The 24279-nt window shown below is 45.6% G+C and overlaps 1 protein-coding gene across 1 annotated transcript in view; it reads right to left on the reverse strand.

Moving 5' to 3' along the window:
• Positions 1-11528: 11528 nt before the first annotated feature.
• CREG2 (cellular repressor of E1A stimulated genes 2) overlaps positions 11529-24279 on the reverse strand; it is a 31198-nt gene continuing 18447 nt past the window's right edge. Inside the window, exons 3-4 of the mRNA XM_033950008.1 lie at positions 18912-19025; positions 11529-12363 (exon numbers count right to left, since the gene is read on the reverse strand). Of these exons, the coding sequence (XP_033805899.1) occupies positions 12216-12363; positions 18912-19025 (262 nt within the window). The 3' untranslated portion in view covers positions 11529-12215. The remainder of the gene's footprint in view (positions 12364-18911; positions 19026-24279) is intronic.

The raw sequence follows: 24279 nt of genomic DNA on the forward strand, positions 1-24279 counted from the left end.
AAGGTCTGCCTGTCCCACCCCCTTGTAGGCCTGTCCCCCCCTTGAAGGCCTGACCCCCCCTTGAAGGCCTGCCTGCTTGTCCCCCCTTGAAGGCCTGTCCCCCCCCTTGAAGGTTGGCACCCCCCCAAAGGCCTGCACCCCCTTGAAGGCCTGTCCCACCCCCTTGTAGGCCTGTCCCCCCTTGAAGGCCTGCCTGCTTGTCCCCCCTTGAAGGCCTGTCCCCCCCCTTGAAGGCCTGCACCCCCCCTTGAAGGTTGGCACCCCCCCAAAGGCCTGCACCCCCTTGAAGGCCTGTCCCACCCCCTTGTAGGCCTGTCCCCCCCTTGAAGGCCTGCCTGCCTGTCCCCCCCTTGAAGGCCTGTCCCCTCCCTTGAAGGCCTGCACCCCCTTGAAGGTCTGCACCCCCCCCGAAGGCCTGCACCCCCCCCGAAGGCCTGTCCCCCCCCTTGAAGGCCTGCCTGCCTGTCCCCCCCTTGAAGGCCTGCACCCCCTTGAAGGTCGGCACCCCCCCTGAAGGCATGCACCCCCCCCTGAAGGCCTGTCCCCCCCCCCCTTGTAGGCCTGCACCCCCTTGTAGGCCTGTCCCCCCCCCCTTGTAGGCCTGTCCCCCCCTTGAAGGCCTGCCTGCCTGTCCCCCCCTTGAAGGCCTGCACCCCCTTGAAGGTCTGCACCCCCCCCGACGACCTGCCCCCCCCCCTTGACGGCCTGCCTGCCTGCCTGTCACCCCCCTCCCCCTTGAAAGTCTGCCTGCCCGCCCGCCCGCCCGCCCCACCCTGAAGGCCTGATGCCCCGACCCACCCCGAAGGACCATTCGCCCCCCTGGCCTCCCCGCACTACCTATGAAGCAGCCGCAGCAGGATCGCGACGTCAGCTATCTTTGCGCTGCTTAGGAGCTGCTTCCTGCGCCGCGGTCCCGCCCCCTCCTCTGACGTCGAAGGAGGGACGGGACCGCGGCGCAGGAAGCAGCGCCCAAGCAGCTGAGGGATTGCTGACGTCGCGATCCTGCTGCGGGCTGCTTCATAGGTGTGCTGGAAGGTCAGTGGGGCGAGCGGTCCTTCGGGCGTGGGGGGGGACTGAGCGGCAAGGCCGGGAACACCCCCTCAGGGCTGGTACCCGGGGCGGCCCGCCCCCCCGCCCCCCCCCTAGGTACGCCACTGCTAAGTAGTAATAATAATGTTGTAATTTATAGCTAAAGAGACATATGATCAAGAAACTGTTTTATTTTACTTTTGTGATTATGATAAACATACTGAGGGCCTCAAAATAGTACCTGGCGGACCACATGTGGCCCCCGGGCTGTGAGTTTGAGACCACTGTTATAATGTCTTTCACTTCATGGTGCGACTGCACTTTGAATACTATGTGCAATTCTGGTCATTGCATCTAAAAAAGATATAGCGGAATTAGAAAAGGTAGAGAGAATTGCAACAGAAACGATAAAGGGAATGGGACAACTTCCCTGTGAAAAAAGGTTAAAGCAACTAGGGCTCGTCAGCTTGGATAAGAGAAGGCTCAAGGAAGATATGATGAAGGTCTATAAAATACTTAGTGGAGTAGAAGGGGTAGATGTGAATCGCTTGCTATACTGGGACAGACCGAAGGTCCATCAAGCCCTGTGGCCAATCCATGTCACATGTACCTGGCAAGATTCCAAAAGAGTAAAACAGATTTTATGATGCTTATTCTAGAAATAAACAATGGATTTTCCTAAATCCATCTTAATAATGGCTTATGGTCTTTTCTTTTAGGAAAGTATCCAAACCTTTAAATCCTGTTAAGCTAACTGCTTTTACCACATTTTCTAGCAATGAATTTCAAAGTTTAATTGCATATTGAGTGAAGAAAGTTTCTCTAATTTGTTCTAAATTTACTACTTAGTAGCTTCATTGCATTTCCCCTAGTCTTTGTATTTTTGGAAAGAGTAAACAAGCGATTCATGTGTACCATTTCTAAGCCACTCAGTATTTTATAGGACTCTATCATAACTTCCCTCAGCTGTCTCTTCTGCAAGTCAAAGAGCCCTATCCTCTTTAGCCTTTCCTCATAGGGAAACCGTCCCATCTCCTTTATCATTTTTGTCACTCTTCTCTGTACCTTTTATAATTCTGCTATATCTTTTATGAAGTTAGGAGACCAAAATTGCACACAATATTTGAGGTACAGTTGCACCATAGAGCGATGCAAAGGCATTATAACATTTTCAGTTTTGTTTTCCTTTCCTTTCACTTCCTCACATTCTTATTGCTTCTTAGCTGCCAGTACACACTGCAACATAATTGCTCCCCTCTGCCTGCTTAATGCTTGCCCGGGATGAGATTCTCTGATCTGGTCATGTCCCATCCTGACTGAGTGAGCCTGCCCTAGTATGACCAGCAGCTCAACCCATTCCTTGCCACTGTTAATCAATATTCTGGTCTGGCCACTGTGCAGGCTGAAAATCAATGAGGCTTTCAACGCTGAGTCCATGTGCACCCCTATCTATAATCCTTTGATAGGATCTCACAAATAGGCTGCCACCTACTGGTGAAATAATTGTTTCAGCCTGCTCTAATGTGTCCATTTCTTCCCCAGTGGGAGCTCCAAATCTGCTTTGTTATCCTGAATTGTGGGAGAGCTGCATCTGGTGCTAAACAGGCAGCTGCAGGGCGGGCTGGGCACTATGCTGCCCTCCAAATATTTATTTAGTTCCTGCAGGAGGCAGACACCTTCCTCCAGGTAAGCTAGTTAACCACCCCAAAAAAGAAATTCTAAGCATCTGCAACTGACCCTCAGCTTGGAGAGGCCAAGTGCATTTTGCTGGGTCAGGTCCTGCAGATCTCCATCCTTTCCTTCGTCCACTTTATTGGGAGAAGTATCTAGAGATGCTAAGTATAGCCCATCCCAAAATGGAAAATTTACTGTAGCATGGAGAATAATCAAAGGTCAAAGAAGGTACAAGGGGTGTTTAATAATTTATCTACCTGAGTATGAAAGAAAGTAGTAAGCGTGTTGAAACAAGTCTGTGCAAATTGTGATGTCTCAAGGTTACTCATGCACAGTTGTGGCTCAGTGCAGGTCTAACATCCCAAGAGACGGGATGTCAGGAGAGTCCTTGTGCGAATCAAGTAAGAAACTGCTAGATTTGGAGCACCATTTAGTGATAACATTTCTCACAAAAGAAGGGAAAAAGCCAAAGGAGGTCCATGAATGTATGACTGCAGTTTATGGTAAATCTGCCCCATCATCCTACAAAGTAAAATTTTGGAGCAAGCAGTTTAAGTGGGATGGAGAGTCTGTTAACAATTTTATCAGACAGATGAAATAAGGTTTCCCGAATAGCTGAAGAAATGGGCATCACAGCAGGTACAGTTTGGAAAATAATTCATGAAAGTTGGGCATGTCTGAGGTTAATGCAAAATGGGTTTCAAGAATGATGTCTCCATGTCAGAAGACCACGAGGCTCCAGTAGTCAGCAGAACTTGGAGATGCTCTGTGAAGACCACGTGAAATTTTTCAGCATTTGGTGACTAGAGATGAGACTTGGGTCTATCACAGAGATCCTGAGTCCAAAATGAAGTCAATGCAGTGGAAGCACAAGTCATCTCCCACTCCAAAAAATTCAAGACAGAAAAATCTGCAGGCAAAGTCATGGCAACTGTCTTCTGGGATGATGAAGGACTTTTGCTTCTGGAGTTCATGCCACACAAGACAACCATAACCGGGGAGAGTTACGTCAACACAATGATTGCTTTGTGAGATTCAGTCAAGAAGAAGAGATGAGAAAAACACAGTAGGCATGCTGCTTCTTCACGGCAATGTGCCAGTGCACATGTCACGACAATCACAGGCTGCCGTCCGATAATGTGGGTTTCAGCAGCTGAATTATCCACCCTACCATCCTGACCTGGCTCCCATAGATTATTTCCTGTTTTGAGTTTTGAAGAAATCTCTCCGTGGACAGCGGTTTTCAAGTGATGAAGGCATCAAGGAAGCTGTGACGTCCTTGTTTGAAGGTAAAACAGAACAATTCTTTTCAAAGGAGTTAAATTCATTGCAGGAAAAGTGGATAATGTGTAAGGAGCCATCAGGGGAATATAATGAAAAATAAAACAATTATTTTTTGAAAACTCTTTTCTACTGAGTTAGGTAGATAAGTTATTGAACACCCCTCTTTTATGCCTAAAGCATAAAGTTGTTTGTTTCCTACATCTTTGGAGCTTGGCTCCCTGAGCCAGCATAACCTTTAGGCAAGACTAGGTAGTTGTCTAGGGCAGAAGCTTCTGGAGCAGGGGTGCCCAATACGTCGATTGCGATCGACTGGTAGATCGGGAAGGCAACGTGAGTCGATTGCGGAGCCCATCCCGGGTTCTGTGATAGACTCGTGTTACCGTCCCGATCTACCGGGCCGATCAGCCTTCCTCTTCCCAATGTCAAAGACACCGCCGATGCCGGGCATCCATGTGAGTCTGTTTTTTGTCATTTTGGTGGCGGCAGCAGCAGTCTGAAAAAGAAATCATCCTGGCCAGGGTCGGTGTCATGCTCCGGAGCTTCTACCTCTTCCAGCAGCCTTCCTATCTGGCCCTCTCCCTTCTACTTACATCCGGCTACACCCCCTGCTCCGCGGCTCTCTTCGGCAACTCAGCAGCAGCGATCGACACAAGCTTCTGACGTTGGGGCCTACCCTCTGCAAGTCCAGCTTGTTTCAACTTTCTTTTTCCACAAAGGCAGGACTCGCAGAGGGAAGGCCTCGATGTCGGCAGCCTGTCTTGATCACCGCTGCTGACGAGTTGCTGAAGAGAGCCGCGAAGCAGGAGGTGTGGCCGGGTGCAGGTAGAAGGGAGAGGGCCAGATGCAGGACTCGTGGGTGAGGGAGGAGACGAGAGAGAGAAAGAGAGAGGGGAGGGAAACAAAAGAAAATATTTGATATTGGGCTGGGCCGGAGTGGAGGGAGGGTGGAAATATTCTGGCTACAGGAAAAGGGGGGAAAGCTGAAAATGGAGATAGTGACACAAAGAAAAGAAAGGGTAAGCAGGACCTACTGAATAAGGATAGAGATACAGAGGGGACATGCTGAAAGCAGGGGTGGTGGTGGTTTAACACAGAGGGAGAAATCCTGAAAAGAGGTTACATGGGTTTACAGAGGGAGACAATTCTGAAAGAGGCTAGATTGGCACACAGAGGGAATAATACTGAAATGGAGGGTAGATGGGGATACAGATGGAGCAATGCTAAAAAGGGGGAGAGGAGATAGGGACACAGAGAGGGAGCAATGCTGAAGGGAGGTAGTGCTGAAAAAGAGGAGGTGAAACAGAGACACAGAAGTAAAGGGGGGGAGATAAAGACATTGAAAGGGCAAATGGTGAACATGGGGTAAAGACAAGGACAGAGACAAATGAAGATTCTGAAAAAGGGATATAGGTGAGATGGACATAAAGAAGGGTGATGTTGGAAAATAGGTGGAATGGTAATTCTGACAGACACAGAAGGGAAATGCTGGATCAAGGAGAGATGGTGGCTCAGGCTGGATGGAATGGGGAGAAATGCCTGGTTGGCCCGGAACTTCCTCTCCTACATCAGAATTGACGTCAGGGAGCGGAATGCTGGTCAGCGTGACGCTTCTGCAGGGAGAGCTTGGGGCGGCGGTGGCTTGAGGGCTGTTCACTGATGGCGGCGGCGGCAAACCGAGTGGCTTGGGGGAGGGCAGGGAGAAAGAAAGAAAGGGGGCAGGCAGGGAGGCAGGGAGACAAAAAGAAAAAGTTGGGGGAGAGAATGAGGTCTGGAGGAGAGGAAACATACAGGAGGCTGAAAGAAGGGAAGAAAGATTGGATGCACAGTCAGAAGAAGAAAGTGCAACAAGAGACTCATGAAATCACCAAACAACAAAGGTAGGAAAAATGATTTTATTTTCAATTTAGTGATCAAAATGTGTACGTTTTGAGAATTTATATCTGCTGTCTATATTATGCACTATGGACCCCTTGTACTAAACTGCAATAGCAGTTTTAGCGTAGGGGGCCTATGAGCAGCGTGGGGCATTCAGCGCAACTCCCTGCGCTAAAAACTGCTATCGCGGTTTAGTAAAAAGGGAGGAGGTATATTTGTCTATTTTTGTATGCTTGTTACTGAGGTGACATTGCATAGAGTCATCTGCCATGACCTCTTTGAAAAAAAACCCAGAATATAAATGATAATTAACATTTTCTCTGCCTTTCAGTGTGCTTTGTGTTGGGGTTTTTTTTTTAATTTCATTGTTGGTAGATCATTTTTACTTGGTCATTTTAAAAGTAGCTCGCAAGCCCAAAAAGTGTGGGCACCCCTGTTCTGGAGAGTAGCAAAGACCAGCTGCAAGCAAAGAAAAACAATAGATCATGAGACTCTTACAAGCTTTAAGAATAATCAATGCATACCTCTGTTTCTGCAGGAAGAATGGGCAGTTTTCAAATAATCTATTAACCCTTGCAAGAGGCTTTTGAAAATCTCACTCATGCATATATTTTACAATTCAAAGTTTAATATTTTAAAAGTATGATGTCCAAACATGCATTTCTATGTATTTTTCTGGGAGGGATGGTGTTGAGATGAACATGATTGTTGAGATTAATTATCAACCTTAGGTAGGGAGATGGGGGGGGGATTGATGCTAAAGATCTAAAAGTTAATTGAGAAGGGCTGCCAAGCTGAAGGTTTGTCTGGGGCATGTAATACCATTGTGCCAGTCCTGTCAACTCCTACTGTATGCACATAAGGAATTACCAGAAGGAGAAAGCATCTTAGAGCCATTGTGGATAATCTTCCTCATTCTATAACAGGTCACCTAAAGTCAAGTACCAATAGCAAATGCAAGTTTTAGAATACTAAGACTTATACACGTAAATACTAGCCGTGCACTCTATAGTATTCTATATGTTGTATGTACAACTGCCTTAGGGGTCCTCTTACCAAGCTGTGAGAAACACTAGTGCATACTTAAAGCAGCTTAAAAGGGTTTTACTGTGGGGTATGCTCATGCATCCTGCGGTAAGTTCCAGGTTAACGCACGCATACCATGCAGTAAAAATTATTTTTATTTTTACAATGGAAGAACGATGTCTGGGGGCGGACATTGGGTGTGTCTGCGTAAATCAGCAAAGCTACTTTGTCAGATGCTAATTGATTAGCATGTGATTAGTGCATGATTAGCATGTGAGCCCTTAGGCCCAGATTCTATAAATGGTGGCAGAATTAAAACTGCTGCCAATCATGTGTCAATCACGTGATGGTGCTGTTTATAGAATTGCGGCCTCGGGAAAGGTATGGGTCGGAAATGTAGGCCAGGGTTTTCAAGGCCTACATTTCTGGCCCCTACCTTTCATGTGAATCGCACCCACAGCGGTACTTTATGATACCTAACGCTACTTCTGGTGTTAGCTACGCCTGCAGTGGCATTAGGCATCATAAAGCACCTCTATAAACGCCATGCAGGCACCGTTTTTTTAAGGAAGCCAGTTAAGTTCACATGGAAAAAGTTATATCACCTGATGTTTTTTGAAAGTATATCAGTGCACAGCGTGTAATTTTTGTGATCATTTGGCTTTTTTTTTGGTTTACCATATAATTAAAGAATTCAGTTTAGGAGAGCATGTTTGCTGAGATTGTGAGTTAGTAGTATTGCGGGGTTTTTTGGACATGGACTTTTCTATTTTATTAGGAGTTTTTCTCTTTGTCTTTTTTCTTTGAATGTAAAAACCTATGGTAGGGGTCTTCACTTGAAGACGATAAGATAAATATAATATGCGCCTAGTGGAACTTTGAAGTTTCAGTTTTTTAATAGTGAAAGTTAAAGGCCACAATCTCACAGGCATCTTCTGTTAGGCCCCCTTTTATCAAGCTGCATTAGAGTTTTCTATCAAAGGCCATTGCAGTAAAAGCTCCGACGCTCATAGAATTCCTATGAGTATCGGAGCTTTTACCACAGCAACCCATGATAGAAAACCCTAACGCTGCTTGATAAAAGGAGGCCTTAGATAGCAACAAACCAACTGAATGAAAGTAGATTATATCTGGTTTGTCCATTTGGAGTGCTAAATTAAGTTAAATAGACCATAACCCATAAAAATGGAAAATAAGGTGATAGTTTTTTATTGGACCAATTTAATACATTTTTTGACTAGCTTTCAGAGCCAAAACCTCCTTCTTCGGGTCAAGACAGAATGCCACTTCTTACATATACATATTTTTTCATATTTTTCAAAAAATTAATGGAGATGGGCAGGGGGGTGGGTTCACAATGGGGGGCACAGGGGGAGGAAGAATGCTAATGAAATGAAAATTGTTTATCAATATAAATTTTATCTGTTCTTTCTTATTCACATTGTCATTCAAAGAGTATTATCTTTCTTTTTATATTCTGTAATCCACATTGAACTGGTATTGGTATAGGCAGAATAGAAGAATATATGTTATGCTATGAAGATTCGCCTAGGGCAGAGATCAGCAAAATGTGGCTCACGATCCAAATGTGGTTCTTCTGGCATGTGACTGCAGCTCTCCAGGCCTCAACCCTTTAATCTCCCTCCCAACCCCATGATTCCTCTGCCACCACCACCCCTGGGCCTACCAAGGTACCTGGTAGTCCAGCGGGGAGTCTTCGTGGCAGAAGCATGGCCCTCTCGCTCCTGCTTCTTTGCGGCTGCCTTCTAAACTAGCTGCTGTGACCTCTTGTGGCAGCTTGCGATACTACAGGAAATGCCACGAGCAGCCGTGAAAGATCACTGCATCCATTTTAGAAGGCATTCGCATGGAAACAAGAGTGAGAGATCCATGCTCCTGCCATGAAGACCCCTCTGGACCACCAGGTACCTCGATAGGCCCAGGGGTGGGTGGGGGATGATGGGGTTAGGAGGGAGATTAAAGGGTCGGGGCCTGGAGAGAGGAGAGAATCTTGGCTATGGGTTGGGGGGAGGACAGGCAGGGAAAGGAGGGAAAAGAGGTGCAAAGACCTGGAATATCTCAAACTTCCTTATCTACCCATTGCGGCTCTTTGCAAATCTTGGGTCAAATTTTTAGGATAAATTGGCTCTTTACTTTAAAAAGGTTGCCGACCCAAGCCTTCTCAACCACCAGTTTCACATATATCTACAGGTCAACATTTAAACCCCATGGTCAGCATGTTTAGGGTTTTTTTTTTATAAACCCCAGCTGTAGCATTTATAACTTTTGCACATATTCACCACTGCTATATATATAGTTAGCAGTACTGAATATATGCAAAGCCTCTGGGGTGTACGAATAATGGCAATATTCAACTGCTATTCATACAACCAAGTAGTTTAGGATAGAACAGAAAAAATGCTGTCCCATCTTAATCTGCTTAGCTATAAGGAGAGTGGCACAGTATTGCTGATATCTGTGTACCTAGGCAGAACACCTTCACTCCACCTTATTCCCCCTAGCACCATAACAGAGCACCTGCTAACGATGGCTGGTTATGATGTCCATGTCAAGCCTAATGTATAAAGAAAAGTGGGCGCCTATTTTTCTGTACTGAATGCTAGCGCAAATGGCTGAAAATGCGCTTATATTTATGGTGCAAGCACTTATGAGGGGCTGCTGAAAAGTTCTGAACCTTGAAGTGTGCTAGAATATTGGTGTGTTATAGTATTCCATAATTTACATTTGTACCTGTGCGCCCTGCTCATGCATTGCCCAGGTTCTACCCATTTGCATGCCCAACAGCCAATAGCATACCTGGGTGCATGAAGCGATTGTGGGATCGTGGTCTGCTGTGTGTGACTGTCAGTTCTGTCGGTCCCCTGCACCAGATCAGGAAGTTGACGTCAGAGGAGGAGGGGGCCGATGGCCATGCACACCAGGCTGTGTCCCCGTGGCCAGTGGCGTAGCAAGGGTGAGAGGCACCCAGGGCAGTGGCACCGCCCTCTGCCCCAACTCCTACACACTCCTTCCCTGCTCCCCTCCCTGCAGTGTGCGTTCTACTTCCCTTATCCCCTACCTCTGTAATGTTCCTGGTGCGAGCAACAACCCCCAACCTGCTGTCACGCCTGCATGAGCTCTCCCTCTGATGTCACGTCCTAGGCGTGGGTCCAGGAAGTAACGTCAGAAGAAGAGCTATGGCAGTGTGGAGGCAGGGAAGTAGCCGGGGGGGGGGGGGGGAGGGGCTGAGAGGAGGATGGGTGCTGCACTCCTATGAAGACGGTGCCCGAGGCGGACCACAAACCCTTACTACGCCACTGCCCATGGCTTTTCCCTATATCCCCTTACTGGCTGTATTCAAAGCGGACTGCCCCCATTGCCCTGCGTTTGCTATGCCACTGCCAATGAAGGATGTGCTATCAAATCATGTTGTCATTGTCTGTTGCTTATTTATGGCTTATTCTTCTTATACACTGGCTTGTGTGAATTTTTTCAAAAAGGCGGTAAATAAACCCACATGAGTAAATTAAAAAATAAATAATCAGATAGGGGATTTATCTGAATAGCAGGCACAACTGTAAAGATAAGTGTCTTTATATATTGGGTTGATACTGTATAAATAGTCATATTGCTGCATTGAAGAACAGATATTTGTTATTCATTTCCCATACCTTTTCTCTGTGCTTTTGTTCTCATACCAATTTTTTTTTTACATCATAAATTTAACCATAACATGTTCACTATAGACACGCTGGGGCTAAGTTGATAACTGTCCACGTTAGTAAAAAATACATGCATATTGTTCACTTTGTGGATTCTGTTGGATTCTTAAATCAAAAGTAGGTGAATGACTTCTGCTTTGGAAATTATCCCTGGAAAAATAGGGCCCCCTTTTATCAAGCCGCATTAGAATTTTTTTTTTAATCGCTGGCCATTGTGGTAAAAGCTCTGACGCTCATAGCATCAGATGCAGTGGCGTACCAAGGGGGGGGGGGCGGTCCGCCCCGAGTGCCAGCCATGAAGGGGGTGTTCCCAGCCTGGGAGTCATGGTCCAAGAACTTCCCTTCTCACGGCCCGGTGCCAAGGCTCTGGATAGTCCCCGTGGCCCAGCATGTTCCCAGCCTTCTCTCCCTTTACCTTCCATGAAGCTGAAAAAGCTGCCGGCCTCGGCAGTGATTCAGCTACATCGTCCACGGCTACCCTTCCTGCTTTCTGCGTCTGCCAATGATGCAACTTCCTGTTTTCGCCCGGGTGGATTGTAGAGGCAGACACGGAAAGCAGGAAGGGGAGCCGCGGGCAACATAGCTGAATCATTGCTGAGGCCGGCAGTTTTTTCAACTTCACGGAAAGTAAAGAGAAAGAAGGCTGGGAACATGCTGGACCACGGGGACTATTCAGAGCCTTGGCACCGGGCCGTGAGAAGGGAAGTTCCTGGACCATGACTCCCAGGCCGGGAACACCCCCTCATGGCTGGCACCTGGGGGGAACATTACTAAAAAATATTTTTTTACATTGGGGGGGGGGTGTAAAAAATGATGGCAGGGGGTGTCAAAAAACAATGGGCCCCGGGTATCACATACCCTAGGTACGCCTCTGATCAGGTGCTCATAGCATCAGAGCTTTTACCGCAGGGCCAGCGATTTTTTTTTTTTAAACCCTCACGCCGCTTGATAAAAGAGGGCCTAGATGCACACAATTTCCTGAGATTTCAAAAGTAAGCATGTAAGTACAAATTCTGAATCAACTCTGTCCCTAGGAACACCTCCTCAATCTATAGGTAAAATTACATGGACAAGCATAAACTTACTCACATTTGGGCTGGGCAATTTTATAAAAGTGCTCCTTTACCCATGCAAATGACTGTGAAAATTACCCTCTTTGATTCAGCGACGATCATGATGCTAATGTTTAGCAAGCCCTAAGGAGATTTAAGCAATGTCTAGAGTGATCTTTGCACAATGTTCCAAAATGAGCCATTTTTCTAGTTCCATGAGCTGAACAAGTGCGTTTCCTACAGATGCAGAAATCACACATGCTATTCTTTGGTCATACCAGAGCCAAAGTCAAATCATAGGGACTCAATACCTTTTTGCAAGGAAAAATCCAAGAGGGGTTTGATAATGTCTCACGGTATGAATTCCTATTGCAGGTTCAGAAAAGTTTGTCAGCCTTCTGATGCATTTCTGGTCTAAAGCAGAGGAATACCCCAAGTTTTCAATACTGTGTGCTGAATCCATCTGAGCTTTTCTGAAAAATTAACACTGGCTGTTTGCCATCTAGTATTTTACAGTATTGTTTTTAGTAAAAACTCATACTTATAGGCTCCTTCAGGCTTTAGCAGGAGCTGCTTTGTAATAATCGTCTTTTGCAATGACAGAAACTCCTCCATACCAGTTCTGCAGACAGACATGCTCGATATTCATTTTCATGAAGAACCACTGGTAGCTCTGAGGCCATCTTCTCATGACTGGGTGTCTGAAAGAATAAAAGGGAAGGCATGTGGAAAATACATGGTATTTTTTGAGATGTCTGGTGTTTCTTTTTTAAAATATTTTTAATTAAAATATTGTGAAATATTTTAGATGCCAGCTAAACATCTATGCTGCGTTCTATGTACATCTGTCTGGCAGCTCTAACTTGTTGACCTTGTATATGGAAATTACTTCATTAATAAGCATATTTACTGGTTTAGAAGAGCAGCTGTTGCAATCAGCAATTTGTAGAAGGGAATAATTTCCAAATCTCTTTAAAAAAATATCAGATACAAGGGACATATGTCTACATTAAAAGACTGGGGGTCTGATCAGTGGCATAGCAAGGGTGAGAGGGGGCGGGGGCACTCCTCCCTTACCTTCCTTTCTGCCCCCCCCTGCTCCTTCTCCACACACCCCTCCCGGGATCCCCTTCCCTACCCCATACCTCTTTTAACTTCCCCGACACGAGCAACATTACTAACTCACTACCTGTGTCGGTGTCAGCTCTCCCTCTGACATCACTTCCTAGGTGCAGGACCCGGAAGTGATGTTAGAGGGAGAGCCAATGCTGGCATGAACAGCAAGGAGTTGAGTGGGAGGTGGAAGCCTTGTCATTTGCAGCAAGCGGCCCTGTAGGAGGGAGGAGAAAAGCTTTGATTATGGCTGCAGTATGTCCAGGTTGAAGCCCACCCGATTCCCGCCCATAACACACCTCCCAACATGCCCCTTTGATCTCTGGATGTACAGCAGCTTAGAACTGCTGCTGCACATCCAGAAAGTTGGTTTTGATTATCGACACTTAGACGTCCCTGCCATAGCATCGTAATTCCGATTTTCTTTTTGTTTTTTGAAAAATCAACAAGAACTTGAGAAATAAAAATCTCAGCATGCAGGGCTGGACTTAGCCAAATTAAGTAAGGTACCTTCCTAGGATGCCAAATTTTGAAGGTGTTAACTAGCCAGACAGAAGAGGCGCTTTAGGGCAAGTTTCTCAACTCCGTCTTTGGACACAGCTAGACATGATTTTTAGGATATTGAAAATGAATATGCATGAGATAAGATTTGCATACGATGGACACCGAGTGTGGATATCCTTAAAATCAAACTGGCAGGATTTATCCCAAGGACTGGGATGAGAGCCATTGCTTTTAGGGAATGCCCTTCAAAAGAGAACTTCTCTGACTCCCCCTCTCCTGGCCTGGCTTTGGCACTAAACTGCCTGGATCAGCCTATTCAGCTGACATGATAAAGTGACCATACATCTAAGTTTTCCTATCACTACTTTATTATGGGGGTATGGATGAAGGGGCTTCCAGTTAAATAAACTCAAGAGCAAACAACTTTTACCCATTCATATATTATAGCCACAGTAATTCACTTGGGCTGGATAAAGAAGCTTGGCTGCCACATGGAAATGCAGGTAAAAAAAACCCAAAAATGATAAGGTGATACCATTTTTTGGACTAATACTGCTTGACTAGCATTTGGGAGCTAACACCGCCTTCTTCGGGTCAGAACAAAATGAGCAATATATAAGAACATTGTGAGCCATGGAATCGAGGGTGAAATACTCACGTGGATTAAAAACTGGCTGGTGGATAAGAAACAAAGAGAGGGGATAAATGGACAATACTTGGACTGGAAGAGCATCATCAGTGGGGTGCCGTAGGGCTTGGTGCTTGGACCCGTGCTTTTCAACATCTTTATAAATGATATAGACATTGGTACGACGAGTGAGGTGATTAAATTTGCGGATGATACAAAGTTATTCATAGTGAAGACACAGAGGGATTGCGAAGATCTGCAACATGACATAATCAGGCTCGAGGAATGGGCATCAACATGGCAGATGAGGTTCAACGTGGATAAGTGTAAAGCGATGCATGTAGGTAACAAAAATCTCATACACGAATACAGGATGTCCAGGGCGGTACTTGGAGAGACCTCCTAGGAAAGAGACTTGGGAGTTCTGATCGACAAGTCGATGAAGCCATCCACGCAATGTGCGGCGGTGGCAAAAAGGGCGAACAATGCCAGGAATGATAAAGAAGGTGATCACGAACATATCGGAGAAGTTTATCATTCCACTGTACTGGGCCATGGTGCGCCCTCACCTGGAGTACTACGTTCAGCACTGGTCACCGCACATGAAGAAGGACACTGTACTACTCGAAAGGGTCCAGAGAAGAGCGACTAAGATGGTTAAGGGGCTGGAGGAGTTGCCGTACAGTGAAAGATTAGAGAAACTGGGCCTTTTCTCCCTCGAACAGAGGAGATTGAGAGGGGACATGATCGAAACATTCAAGATACTGAAGGGAATAGACTTAGTAGATAAGGACAGGTTGTTCACCCTCTCCAAGGTAGGGAGAACGAGAGGGCACTCTCTAAAATTGAAAGGGGATAGATTCCGTACAAACATAAAGAAGTTCTTCACCTAGAGAGTGGTAGAAAGCTGGAATGCTCTTCCGGAGGCTGTTATAGGAGAAAACACCCTCCAGGGATTCAAGACAAAGTTAGACAAGTTCCTGCTGAACCAGAACGTACGCAGGTAGGGCTAGTCTCAGTTAGGGCGCTGGTCTTTGACCAAGGACCGCTGCGTGAGTGGACTGCTGGGCACTATGGACCACTGGTCTGACCCAATAGCGGCAATTCTTATGTTCTTAACACTAGGAAATAGAACTGTATCATGAAAAGCATTCCAATGATAGGGGCTGTTGTACTAATCCATGCAAAAGTTCTCTGTGCCTGGCTAATTTGTATCCCATAATGAAATTTTGAGAAAATGTTTCAAACAATGCTACATCTGGGAGCTTCATGAGTTCCTATGGTCCCAAATTAGAGGCTCCGTGGGCAGGTGACTCACATATTTGGTGGATAAGTAAATCTGATTCTTGCTCCCAGCTCTGGTCTGGAGCTCTAGTTAAAAATCTATAGCCCCCTTGCTGTATGGTTCATCCCCTGCAAGCACCTTCCCATTCCAACAGACACCAGTTCAGGGGACCCCACAATACCTCCTTCCCCTCCTACAGCTCATCTCACCTCAAAGATACAGATTTTGTAGGAATTAGGTGCTACAGCTTTGGAAGCACCAAGGCAAGAGCAAAGGGATCATTCCTGATCCCTACCTAGGGTTACCATATGGCTCCAGAAAAAAGAGTTCGGATTAAGACACCTGGGTTTTACTTCCATTTTCTGCAGCCATATGGTAACCCTACCCCTAACAGACCTGGGGTAAAATAGTTTTTTTTAATTTTTGGAGGGGAATAAGAATGTACCGGGGAGGAGCCTAAGGCTCTGATTGGCCCATGTTATTTAAGGTCCCTACTATGGGCCAATCAGAGCCTTAGGCTCCTCCCCAGTGCATTTGGGGAGTGGCCTTAATCCAGGCCAGGATGTGTGTGTGTGTGTGGGGGGGGGGGGGCATTGCTTGGTGGCAGGCAAGAATGGGCATCTCTCCTGTCGATCTTCAAAATTTGCATGGGGGAGGGGGAAATCTGAGCTGTCAAACCTTACTTTCCTGTCTGTGCCTGAGCCAATGATCAGAAAGTAAGGCAATAAGAACATAAGAAATGCCTGCACCAGATCAGACCTTGGATCCATCTAGTCCGGCGATCCGCACACGCGAAGGCCCAGCCAATGATAGCTCGGACCTGCAAATATGGCACAATGAAGTTAGAGAATCACTCAGCAATTATAGAGAATCACTTGGAGTGATCATTTTAATATTAATGACTTAGTTGTACTACATTTGTATGGCAGTATCAGAGACTGCTAGAAAACTCAGCAAAGACCTCAGTAAGTCGTTTTGCTAATCCGCCACTAAAATGCACACTAAACCAGCTGGAACCGGTTTAGCGAGCATGTTAAAATCAGATTTTAGTTTTGAGAATCTGCCCATGAGGATGGCAGGGGAATAAGAATACTGACTTACCAGGAATGTAAGGCTGCCCTGAGGAGAGGGGCTCTGAATCAGGATCAGCAATCCCTTTAAGCAACTGCTATTGCTTTGCAAATTCAACAATGCAAGTCCATTAGAATGTTATTTTGGTATTTGTCTCTAGATATGGCTTTAACGTATACAAATCTGGTGTATATGCTGGCTCTCAACTCGTGGCATTTGGGTGCGAGAACAGCAGTATTCTATAAGTCCATGCACAAATGTTTGGAGCACCTCTACCACGCCCCTGATCATGCCTTCTTTTGAGCTGTATGCTAGGGGATTTAGGTACGTGGGGCTATAGAGTAGTATGTATAAGGTGACCATACGTCCCATTTTCAACGGGACAGTCCCGTTATTGGACCGACCGTCCTGTTGTCCTGAGCCACCTTTGGGACAGCCGAAATGTTCCATTTTCAGAAGCTGTGCGCGGGGACAAGGGGACGGTCGGTCCAGCGCCAAACCCCTGCAGTGTTCTCCGCGCCGGCTAATCCTGCTGCTGCCGCCGATGCTCCTTCCTGGGCTGACTTCCGCATACAAACTGAACCCATGCTCTGGGCTCTAACGTGTGCGTGCCGGCTTCCCTTCTCTTCCCTCCGAAACCGGAAGTTATGTCCCGGGGGGGAGGAGAAGAGAAAGGAAGCCGGCACGCACATGTAGAGCTTCAGAGCAGAAGCACATCACTGTTTTTAGTCTCAGAGAATTTTAGGTCAGATTTTTAAATCGGAGTTAATGAATGAGTTAGTCTTTCTCCTCAAGTATAAGCTAAACGAGACACAGAGGGAAGCTTACAACTTGCTTCGGGCCTTCCTCGCTGCCGGGTCTGACTCCTGCCTACTTTCTGTTTCCGCGAAGGCAGGACCTGGCAACGAGGAAGGCCCGAAGCAAGTTGTAAGCTTCCCTCCATCGCTGACCTATGGAAGATAGGTCAGCGATGGAGGGAAACTTGTGACTGCCGATGGGAGGGATGGGAAGAGAAATGATGCTGCTGCACCCAAGGGGGGGAGGGTGGAATAGAAAACATGCTGCTGCTGCACCCAAGTGGGGGGGGGGGGAGAGGGGAAGAGAAAAGCTGCTACTGCACCAAATTGGGGCGGGGATAGGGGAAGAGAAGTGCTGCTGCTGCACTCAACTGGGAAGAGAGAGGGGAAAAGGAAGACCAGGGAAGGGAGAGGAGAGGAAAGAGATGCCAAGACCATGGGAGAGAGGAAAAGGAAAGGAGCTATCAGACCATGGAGGGGGGAGAGATGTCAGGGTATATGGGGGGAGGGGGAGGAGACATGCCAGACCAGGAGGAAGGAAGGAGAGAAAGGAAGAAGAGATGCCAGATAATGGAGTGGGAGGGGGAGATGGAAGGAGAGGAGAGAGATCGGAAGGAGATAGAGATGCCAGATTATGGGGTGGAGTGGAAAGGAAGGAAGAAAAGGAGAAGAGAGATGCTAGAGAATAGGGGAGGGGGTGGAGACAAAGACTGGAAGGCAGTGATGGGGACATAGGAAGGAGGAACCAAGGACACTAAGGGTATAGGAAGGGGCACTAAGGACATAGGAAGGAGGCACTGGGGGCACTAAGGACATAGGAAGGAGGCACTGAGAAGATAGGAAGGAAGGAGGGAGGGAATAGAAAGGGACAATTGTTGTGTCTGAGTGCAGAAAGAAAGAAAAGATGCACAGTCAGAAGGAAATGCAACAAGAGACTCATGAAATCACCAGACAGCAAAGGTAGGAAAAATGATTTTATTTTCAATTTAGTGATCAAAACGTGTCAGTTTTGAGAATTTATATCTGCTGTCTATATTTTGCACTATATTTGTCTATTTTTCTATAGTTATTGCATATTTTAAAGTCATTGCATATTTTAAAGTCATTTGCCTTGACATCTTTGAAACCACCCAACTATAAATGATAATTAACATTTTCTCTGCGTATAGTGTGCTTTGTAGTTTTTTTTTATTTTAAGGTTACCATTAATATTATGAAGATATTATGTGTACATGAAAAATGAATGGAATAAATTGGGGGTGGGATTAGGGGCGGGCTAGGGCGGTATTGGGGGCGGGTCTGAGAATTAATAGATGTCCCCTTTTGAAGAAAAAAATAAATGGCCACCTTAAGTATGCAGGCAGATTCATGGGTAAAATCTAATTAATGTCAATTAACTATAATGATTATTGACATCTATTTATTGCTAGTTAATATCTTGTTAACTAATTAATTTGCATCTTTGATTTGTGCAGATTTGTCAGAGGATAATCAGCACTTATGCGCATATGTGCACACAAACACATAAACATTGTGTATTAATATAAGAATTTATTTTATTTTATAAAATTACCTAATTTGTTCTTTTGTTTGCACAAAGCATACTATGCAAATTGGTGCTGCCCTTCAATACATCAGCCTCATAGTCTGAAAGGACAGGGGGTGGAGGTGGTGGTTACAGGTGTTGAGTAGTACCATTATATACTCCACAGTGCATTAGAAGGTTCAGATGTTTCTTTTCAATTCCTCTTTTGTTAGCTGCAAAGCATCTATATGCTCCTGGACTGTTTTAAAGCTCCCTTTGAGTATTCTGATCATAAAGGATGGGGTGGAGGGCATTAATATACAGACCTGGAAAACACTGCCTGCTTGGCAAGTTCCATTTCTTCTGAAGGCACTGCTACCATCCGTCCCACGAGAATTAGCCGAGCACATCTGAGATCCTCAAACTCAATCACATTTTTCCTATAAGATGAAGACATGTTTCCACAGATGAAGACATCTCAGTCATTTTATTATCTAGAGCAGGGGTGTCCAATGTCGGTCCTCGAGGGCCACAATCCAGTCGGGTTTTCAGGATTTCCCCAATGAATATGCATGAGATCTATTAGCATACAATGAAAGCAGTGCAAGCAAATAGACCTCAAGTATATTCATTGGGGAAATCCTGAGAATCCGACTGGACTGCAGCCCTCGAAGACCGACATTGGACACCCCTGATCTAGAGGCTTACATGCAGAAAAAAACCTCATAAAAAATCAGTTATAAGGAAGCAAAAACCTCCACAACCAACCTGTAGTAGGAATGAAAAACAAATAAAAATATCCAGACTTGCCACAAACTTCATCTTGCTTTTTAATTCCACATAATCTGTACCATAACCTGCGTGCAAAACTCTTCAGCAGCAAATGTCACTGGGCAATTAGATGCTCCTATTCTAATGATGCCACTTAATTGCCAGATGCAGGACTTTTTTTCAGGAATGGGCTGCGCAGAAGGCTGATTGGCTGACCAGGGGGGAGAGGAGGAGGAATCGGCTGTGCAGAAAGCTGATTGGCTAACTGGGGAGGGGGAGGGGGAGGAGGAGGAATCGACTGTGCAGAAGGCTGATTCGTGGTCTCATTCCCTGTATTTTCTGACCAGAAGAGGCAGTCAGGAAATACAGTGAATAACTGAGTCCGCAAATTGCGAATTCACGGGGGAACACTGTATAGTATTACAAGCGTGATTAGCATAACATGGCAAACATAGTATTATATATACAAGCACAGTATGGCAAATATAGCACGGAAAAAAGAGATTATGTACTTACCCTGGTAAGCTCTTTTCCAGTAGATAGGTGAGACAATGGGTAGTGTTCCCATGGCCACATGCCATCTGCAAAAGGAATCCAGTTCAGATTTTTCTCTGTGCATCTCCTGTACTTTATCGAGCTCCTTAGCTCCACCTACAGTTAGTATCCAAGCATAAACAGCCTGCAGAACCTCAAGGGAGCTCAGAAACTACTCCTGCCTAAAAGAGGAACATAGATGCCGTATACTCCCCAGCCCTCAAGGGCTGATTGTTATCCAAGGTACAACTTGGAAATGCATGAAACAAACTGAGTTGTCAGGTGCAGGAAGGACAGGGCAGGAGTCTAGAATGTCTCACCTATCTACTGGTAAAGAGCTTACCACAGTAAGTACATAATCTCTTTTTCCAATAGGTGCAATAGATGACACATTCTAGTCAAGTGGGACGTACAAAAGCAGTCCCCAAAAATCCAGGGCGGGCTCAAGATTGATGACCCCAAAGGCAGAGTCCTTTCTTGCCACCACATGTACTCTGTAAAACCTGGCAAACGGGTGTATAGAGGACCATGTTGCTGCCGTGCAAATCTCAGGGGAGACAGCTCTAGCTTTGGCCCATGAAGAAGCCACAGATCTAGAAGAAAGCGCCTTTACTGAAAAAGGAGACTGTTTCCCAGAAAGCATGTAGGCTGAGTAAAGGGCCTCACGGATCCATCTGGAAATTGAGACCTTAGCAGTGAGACGCCAAAGATGAGGAACATGAAAACAAGAGAGCCCAGCCCCTTGGACTCGAAGGGGCACTGCAGAGAGGTCTGGATCAAGACCAACCTGGATTAAAGTCAGCACCACTGAAAGTGGATCAGAGTATGGCTCCTCATGGTCTTGAATGCCCCAATGTTGGAAGTCTCCCACGCCTTAGTGTAAGCAGATACAGCAGATAACTGCATAGACATGAGCAGAGTGCCAAGGACCACAACAGAAGAGCCCTTGCAGACTAAGGCTGCGTGCTCAAGAGCCAAGCCGGAAGAGCAAAATGACCCAGGTCCTCCATGTAAACCAGACCCTGCTAAAGAAGGCCTGGAGAGGCGCACAATCAAAGGCTGCTACTTTAGCGAAGGCGCATCAGAGCTGCATATGACAGCCTGTGAAGCCAGTCTGGAGCCACCAGAATGACACATCCCAGAAGGACCTTGATCCACTGAAAAATTCAGCTTAGCATGGGCCAGGGAGGAAAGAAATACAGGAGGATTTCCTGAGGCCAGGGCTGCACCAGAGCATCAAAACCCTCGCTTCCAAGCTTGGACCTTCAACTGAAGAATCGAGATGCTTGCATGTATTTTGCCGTGGCCATGACGTTGAAGTGGGACTGACCCCAGCCCTGCACAAGGGCTCAGAACGCTGTCGGGGCCAGTGTCCAGTTGCCCTGAACCAAGGGTTGTCTGCAGAGGAAGTTGGCCTGAACAATGTCGACTCCCACCATGTGCGCTGCTAAGAGCACCTGGAGATAGCTCTCCGCCCACAGAAAAAGAAGGCGGGCCTCCTGAATCAGAGAATTACTGCTGGCACCTCCCTGGCAATTGACATAGGCCACTGCCATTGCATTGTCAGAGAAGAATCTGACTGCTTGACCCTCCAGAGTCTTCTGCTAGTTCACTAGAGCCAGCTGAAAGCTTTGAACTCCAACCAGTTGAGCAACCATTTCCACTGAGAGGGCATCCAATTGCATCAGTCAACATCTGTGCTATTAAAAAAAAAAGAAAAAAGAACTGAACAGCTGAGTGGCAAGAGGCTGCTTTGGGGCTTCCCCTGCCGTTTAGCTGTTTGGGCTTCCCCAAACTGGCTCTGCGAATGGGTGAGAAACAGTTTCTAAATGACTAATCGGATAGGATTATGGCTGCCCTCCGCAAAACTCATTTGCATTGGGAAGCTGTTTGAACATCGATCACCGTTTAGAAATTAACCCACAGCAACCCGTATGGTCTTAATGACTGGTTTTAATGCATCTAGCTCTCAAAGAGAAGACAGTAATTGAATTAAAGTGGACTGAAAAATTCATGGACAATGCCTACACCACCACAGAATCCTACAGCTGGTCTGCCTCTCTTCTCTCTTACACATCCGACTTGCCCTTAGCCATCACACCCATGGAAACAATTCAACCTTACTTTAAAGATCCCTCAAGAGGCAGTGCCTTATAATTTAAACCTTAAAACCTTGTCTGACGTTATGACAAACTAAAATTATATTAAAGTTTGATGTCACATCAGTATGAGGCTAATACACAGTCCCTCCACTACAAAACATTATACATCAACTTGGGCAACAACACACTCAAATCCTTACCATCCTATAATAGGACTCAAAGAGTTACAATCTCATGCATGAAAGATAGCAATGTAAATATTACACTGAGCCCTAAAACACTAATACACTATCTAGTAAAAAAACAAAACAAAACCAGGACTGCAGTACGATCTCTACATAGACACTACGGCCCGGATTCTGCAAGTGGCGCCGTAATCGGCAGGAGCCTGGAAAAATGGCGTCGGTTGCATGTCACTCAGATTACGGCGCCGTTTTCAGATTCGTGGCCTGCATTGAAGGTAGGTGCTGGAAAGTTAGGCAGAGTTTTACAGGCCTACATTTTTGGTGTAGAATCATGCTTAGTGGTGCTAAACATCAACGCTACCCGTAACCATGCTTCTTTTGAAGTTTGGCGCTGCTAAGCATCTGCGTAGACATGATTCTGGTGCCATGTTTTGTAGGCGCCTCGTAGCACCTATCTTTTTTAAATTTAAATTTGTTTTTAATTGGATAATTATTTTGTAATCCGCCTTGAACTGCAAGGTAATGGCGGAATAGAAATCTCTAATGTAATGTAATGTAATTGGTTTATAATGGCGCACTCAATTACCATGCTATTAATATCTAATTAAAACAATTAACTTAGGTGTCAGCAGAGCGCCTACTGGTGCCTCCCTAAAGGCGCCATTTTTAGAATTCGGGCCTACATGGCTGTAATCCGCCTTGCATAAACTGACAATTGAAAGTACCATTACAAACCAATTTAAAAAAATGATTAAACAAAATAATTTGATGGTAAGCATAATTAAGAGCAGATTCAGGGAGGATTTGGGATGGAGCTTGGGTGTGGATTAACTTAGGTGCTTACCTTAGGCGCAGTCATTTAGGCCAAGAAAACCCTGGTCCTAATGGCAGTGCAATTAAGGATTCAATGCCTACCAGAGCTTAAGAATGCTTAGCCGCAGCTAGCTGCGATTCAATAAACAGCGCCTAGCAGATGATTGATAACCACGCCGAACGGCGCCTAGGATTTAGATGTCGTTTGTAAAATCAGGGCCTTAGTGGATTCTATGGCTGGTTGCAGAGGGCCTGGCTACTGAGGTGTGGGTCCCTCAGTGATCACCCCACTCCTGAAGAATGACCTGGTATTTGATTACTGGCACCTTTTTTGCTAGAAAAAAGACACAGGTTAAGACACAGCATTTTAAAGGAGAAATAGATAACGCACTATAGTAAACCTCATCATCCCTCCCTTTTAATTATCTTGCACTTTTGAATATATGAGAAGTATGCAACAAAAAAGAATACAAGTGAGCTCCTAACCCTTGAAAAGTCCTCCCATGTTCAAGGATGTTGACTGCAGAGATCTTTTTCTGTGATGCTGAAAAGCTGCCAGACATACCACAGAGATGAAGAGATAATTTGGTCTCTCTAGATGGCGGCATGCACAAAAATAGTTCTGGAAAAGGGGGAGGTATGTGTCTGCATACTGGAGAGGATGTGTATCTTCCATTTCCAGTACCGTGCAGAAGGAAAACTGCCTTGAATTGTAAAACAGAATTTGGAAGACTATGTAGTAATGAAACTGACACTTGTCAAATTGAAATCAAAGTGACACTTGTCACTTCACTAATAGCTACTGTGTAGTTTATTGTTCATTTCTTTGAAATAAGTACATTGTTTGATTTTGTGATTTTTGATGCTGCTTTAATAAAAATGAATCCAAGTATGATATCTTCCAATTTCAACATTTTATTTCCAATTGACTGGTGCAGACTTTTCCTGCAAATAAATCCCAATTTATAGCCTATATTTCCTGAGCTAAGTGACAGGAATTTGAAGCACAATTAGAAACTGGAGAAAGAGAACATTTTGAGCAGCTGTGCTGAGGAACCTTGCAAGATGACAGTAATGCTGTTCCAGCTTTAGTTAAGCCAGGGGTTTACACGAGTATAAGCTGCTTCTGATCCACCTGTGCTGGAGTGTAATAAAAACAGTCTTTAAATCACTGTGCTAAATTCAGTTGCAGATTTACCCTCTGGTTGCCCGTAGGAATTAAGATGGCTGGCTGTTCCCTGCCCTGAAATCACGACTGGGTGAGGTCTCCCTTCAAAATTATATGTTAT

This window comes from Geotrypetes seraphini, chromosome 6, assembly GCF_902459505.1.
Source record: "Geotrypetes seraphini chromosome 6, aGeoSer1.1, whole genome shotgun sequence".
Classification (NCBI taxonomy): domain Eukaryota; kingdom Metazoa; phylum Chordata; class Amphibia; order Gymnophiona; family Dermophiidae; genus Geotrypetes; species Geotrypetes seraphini.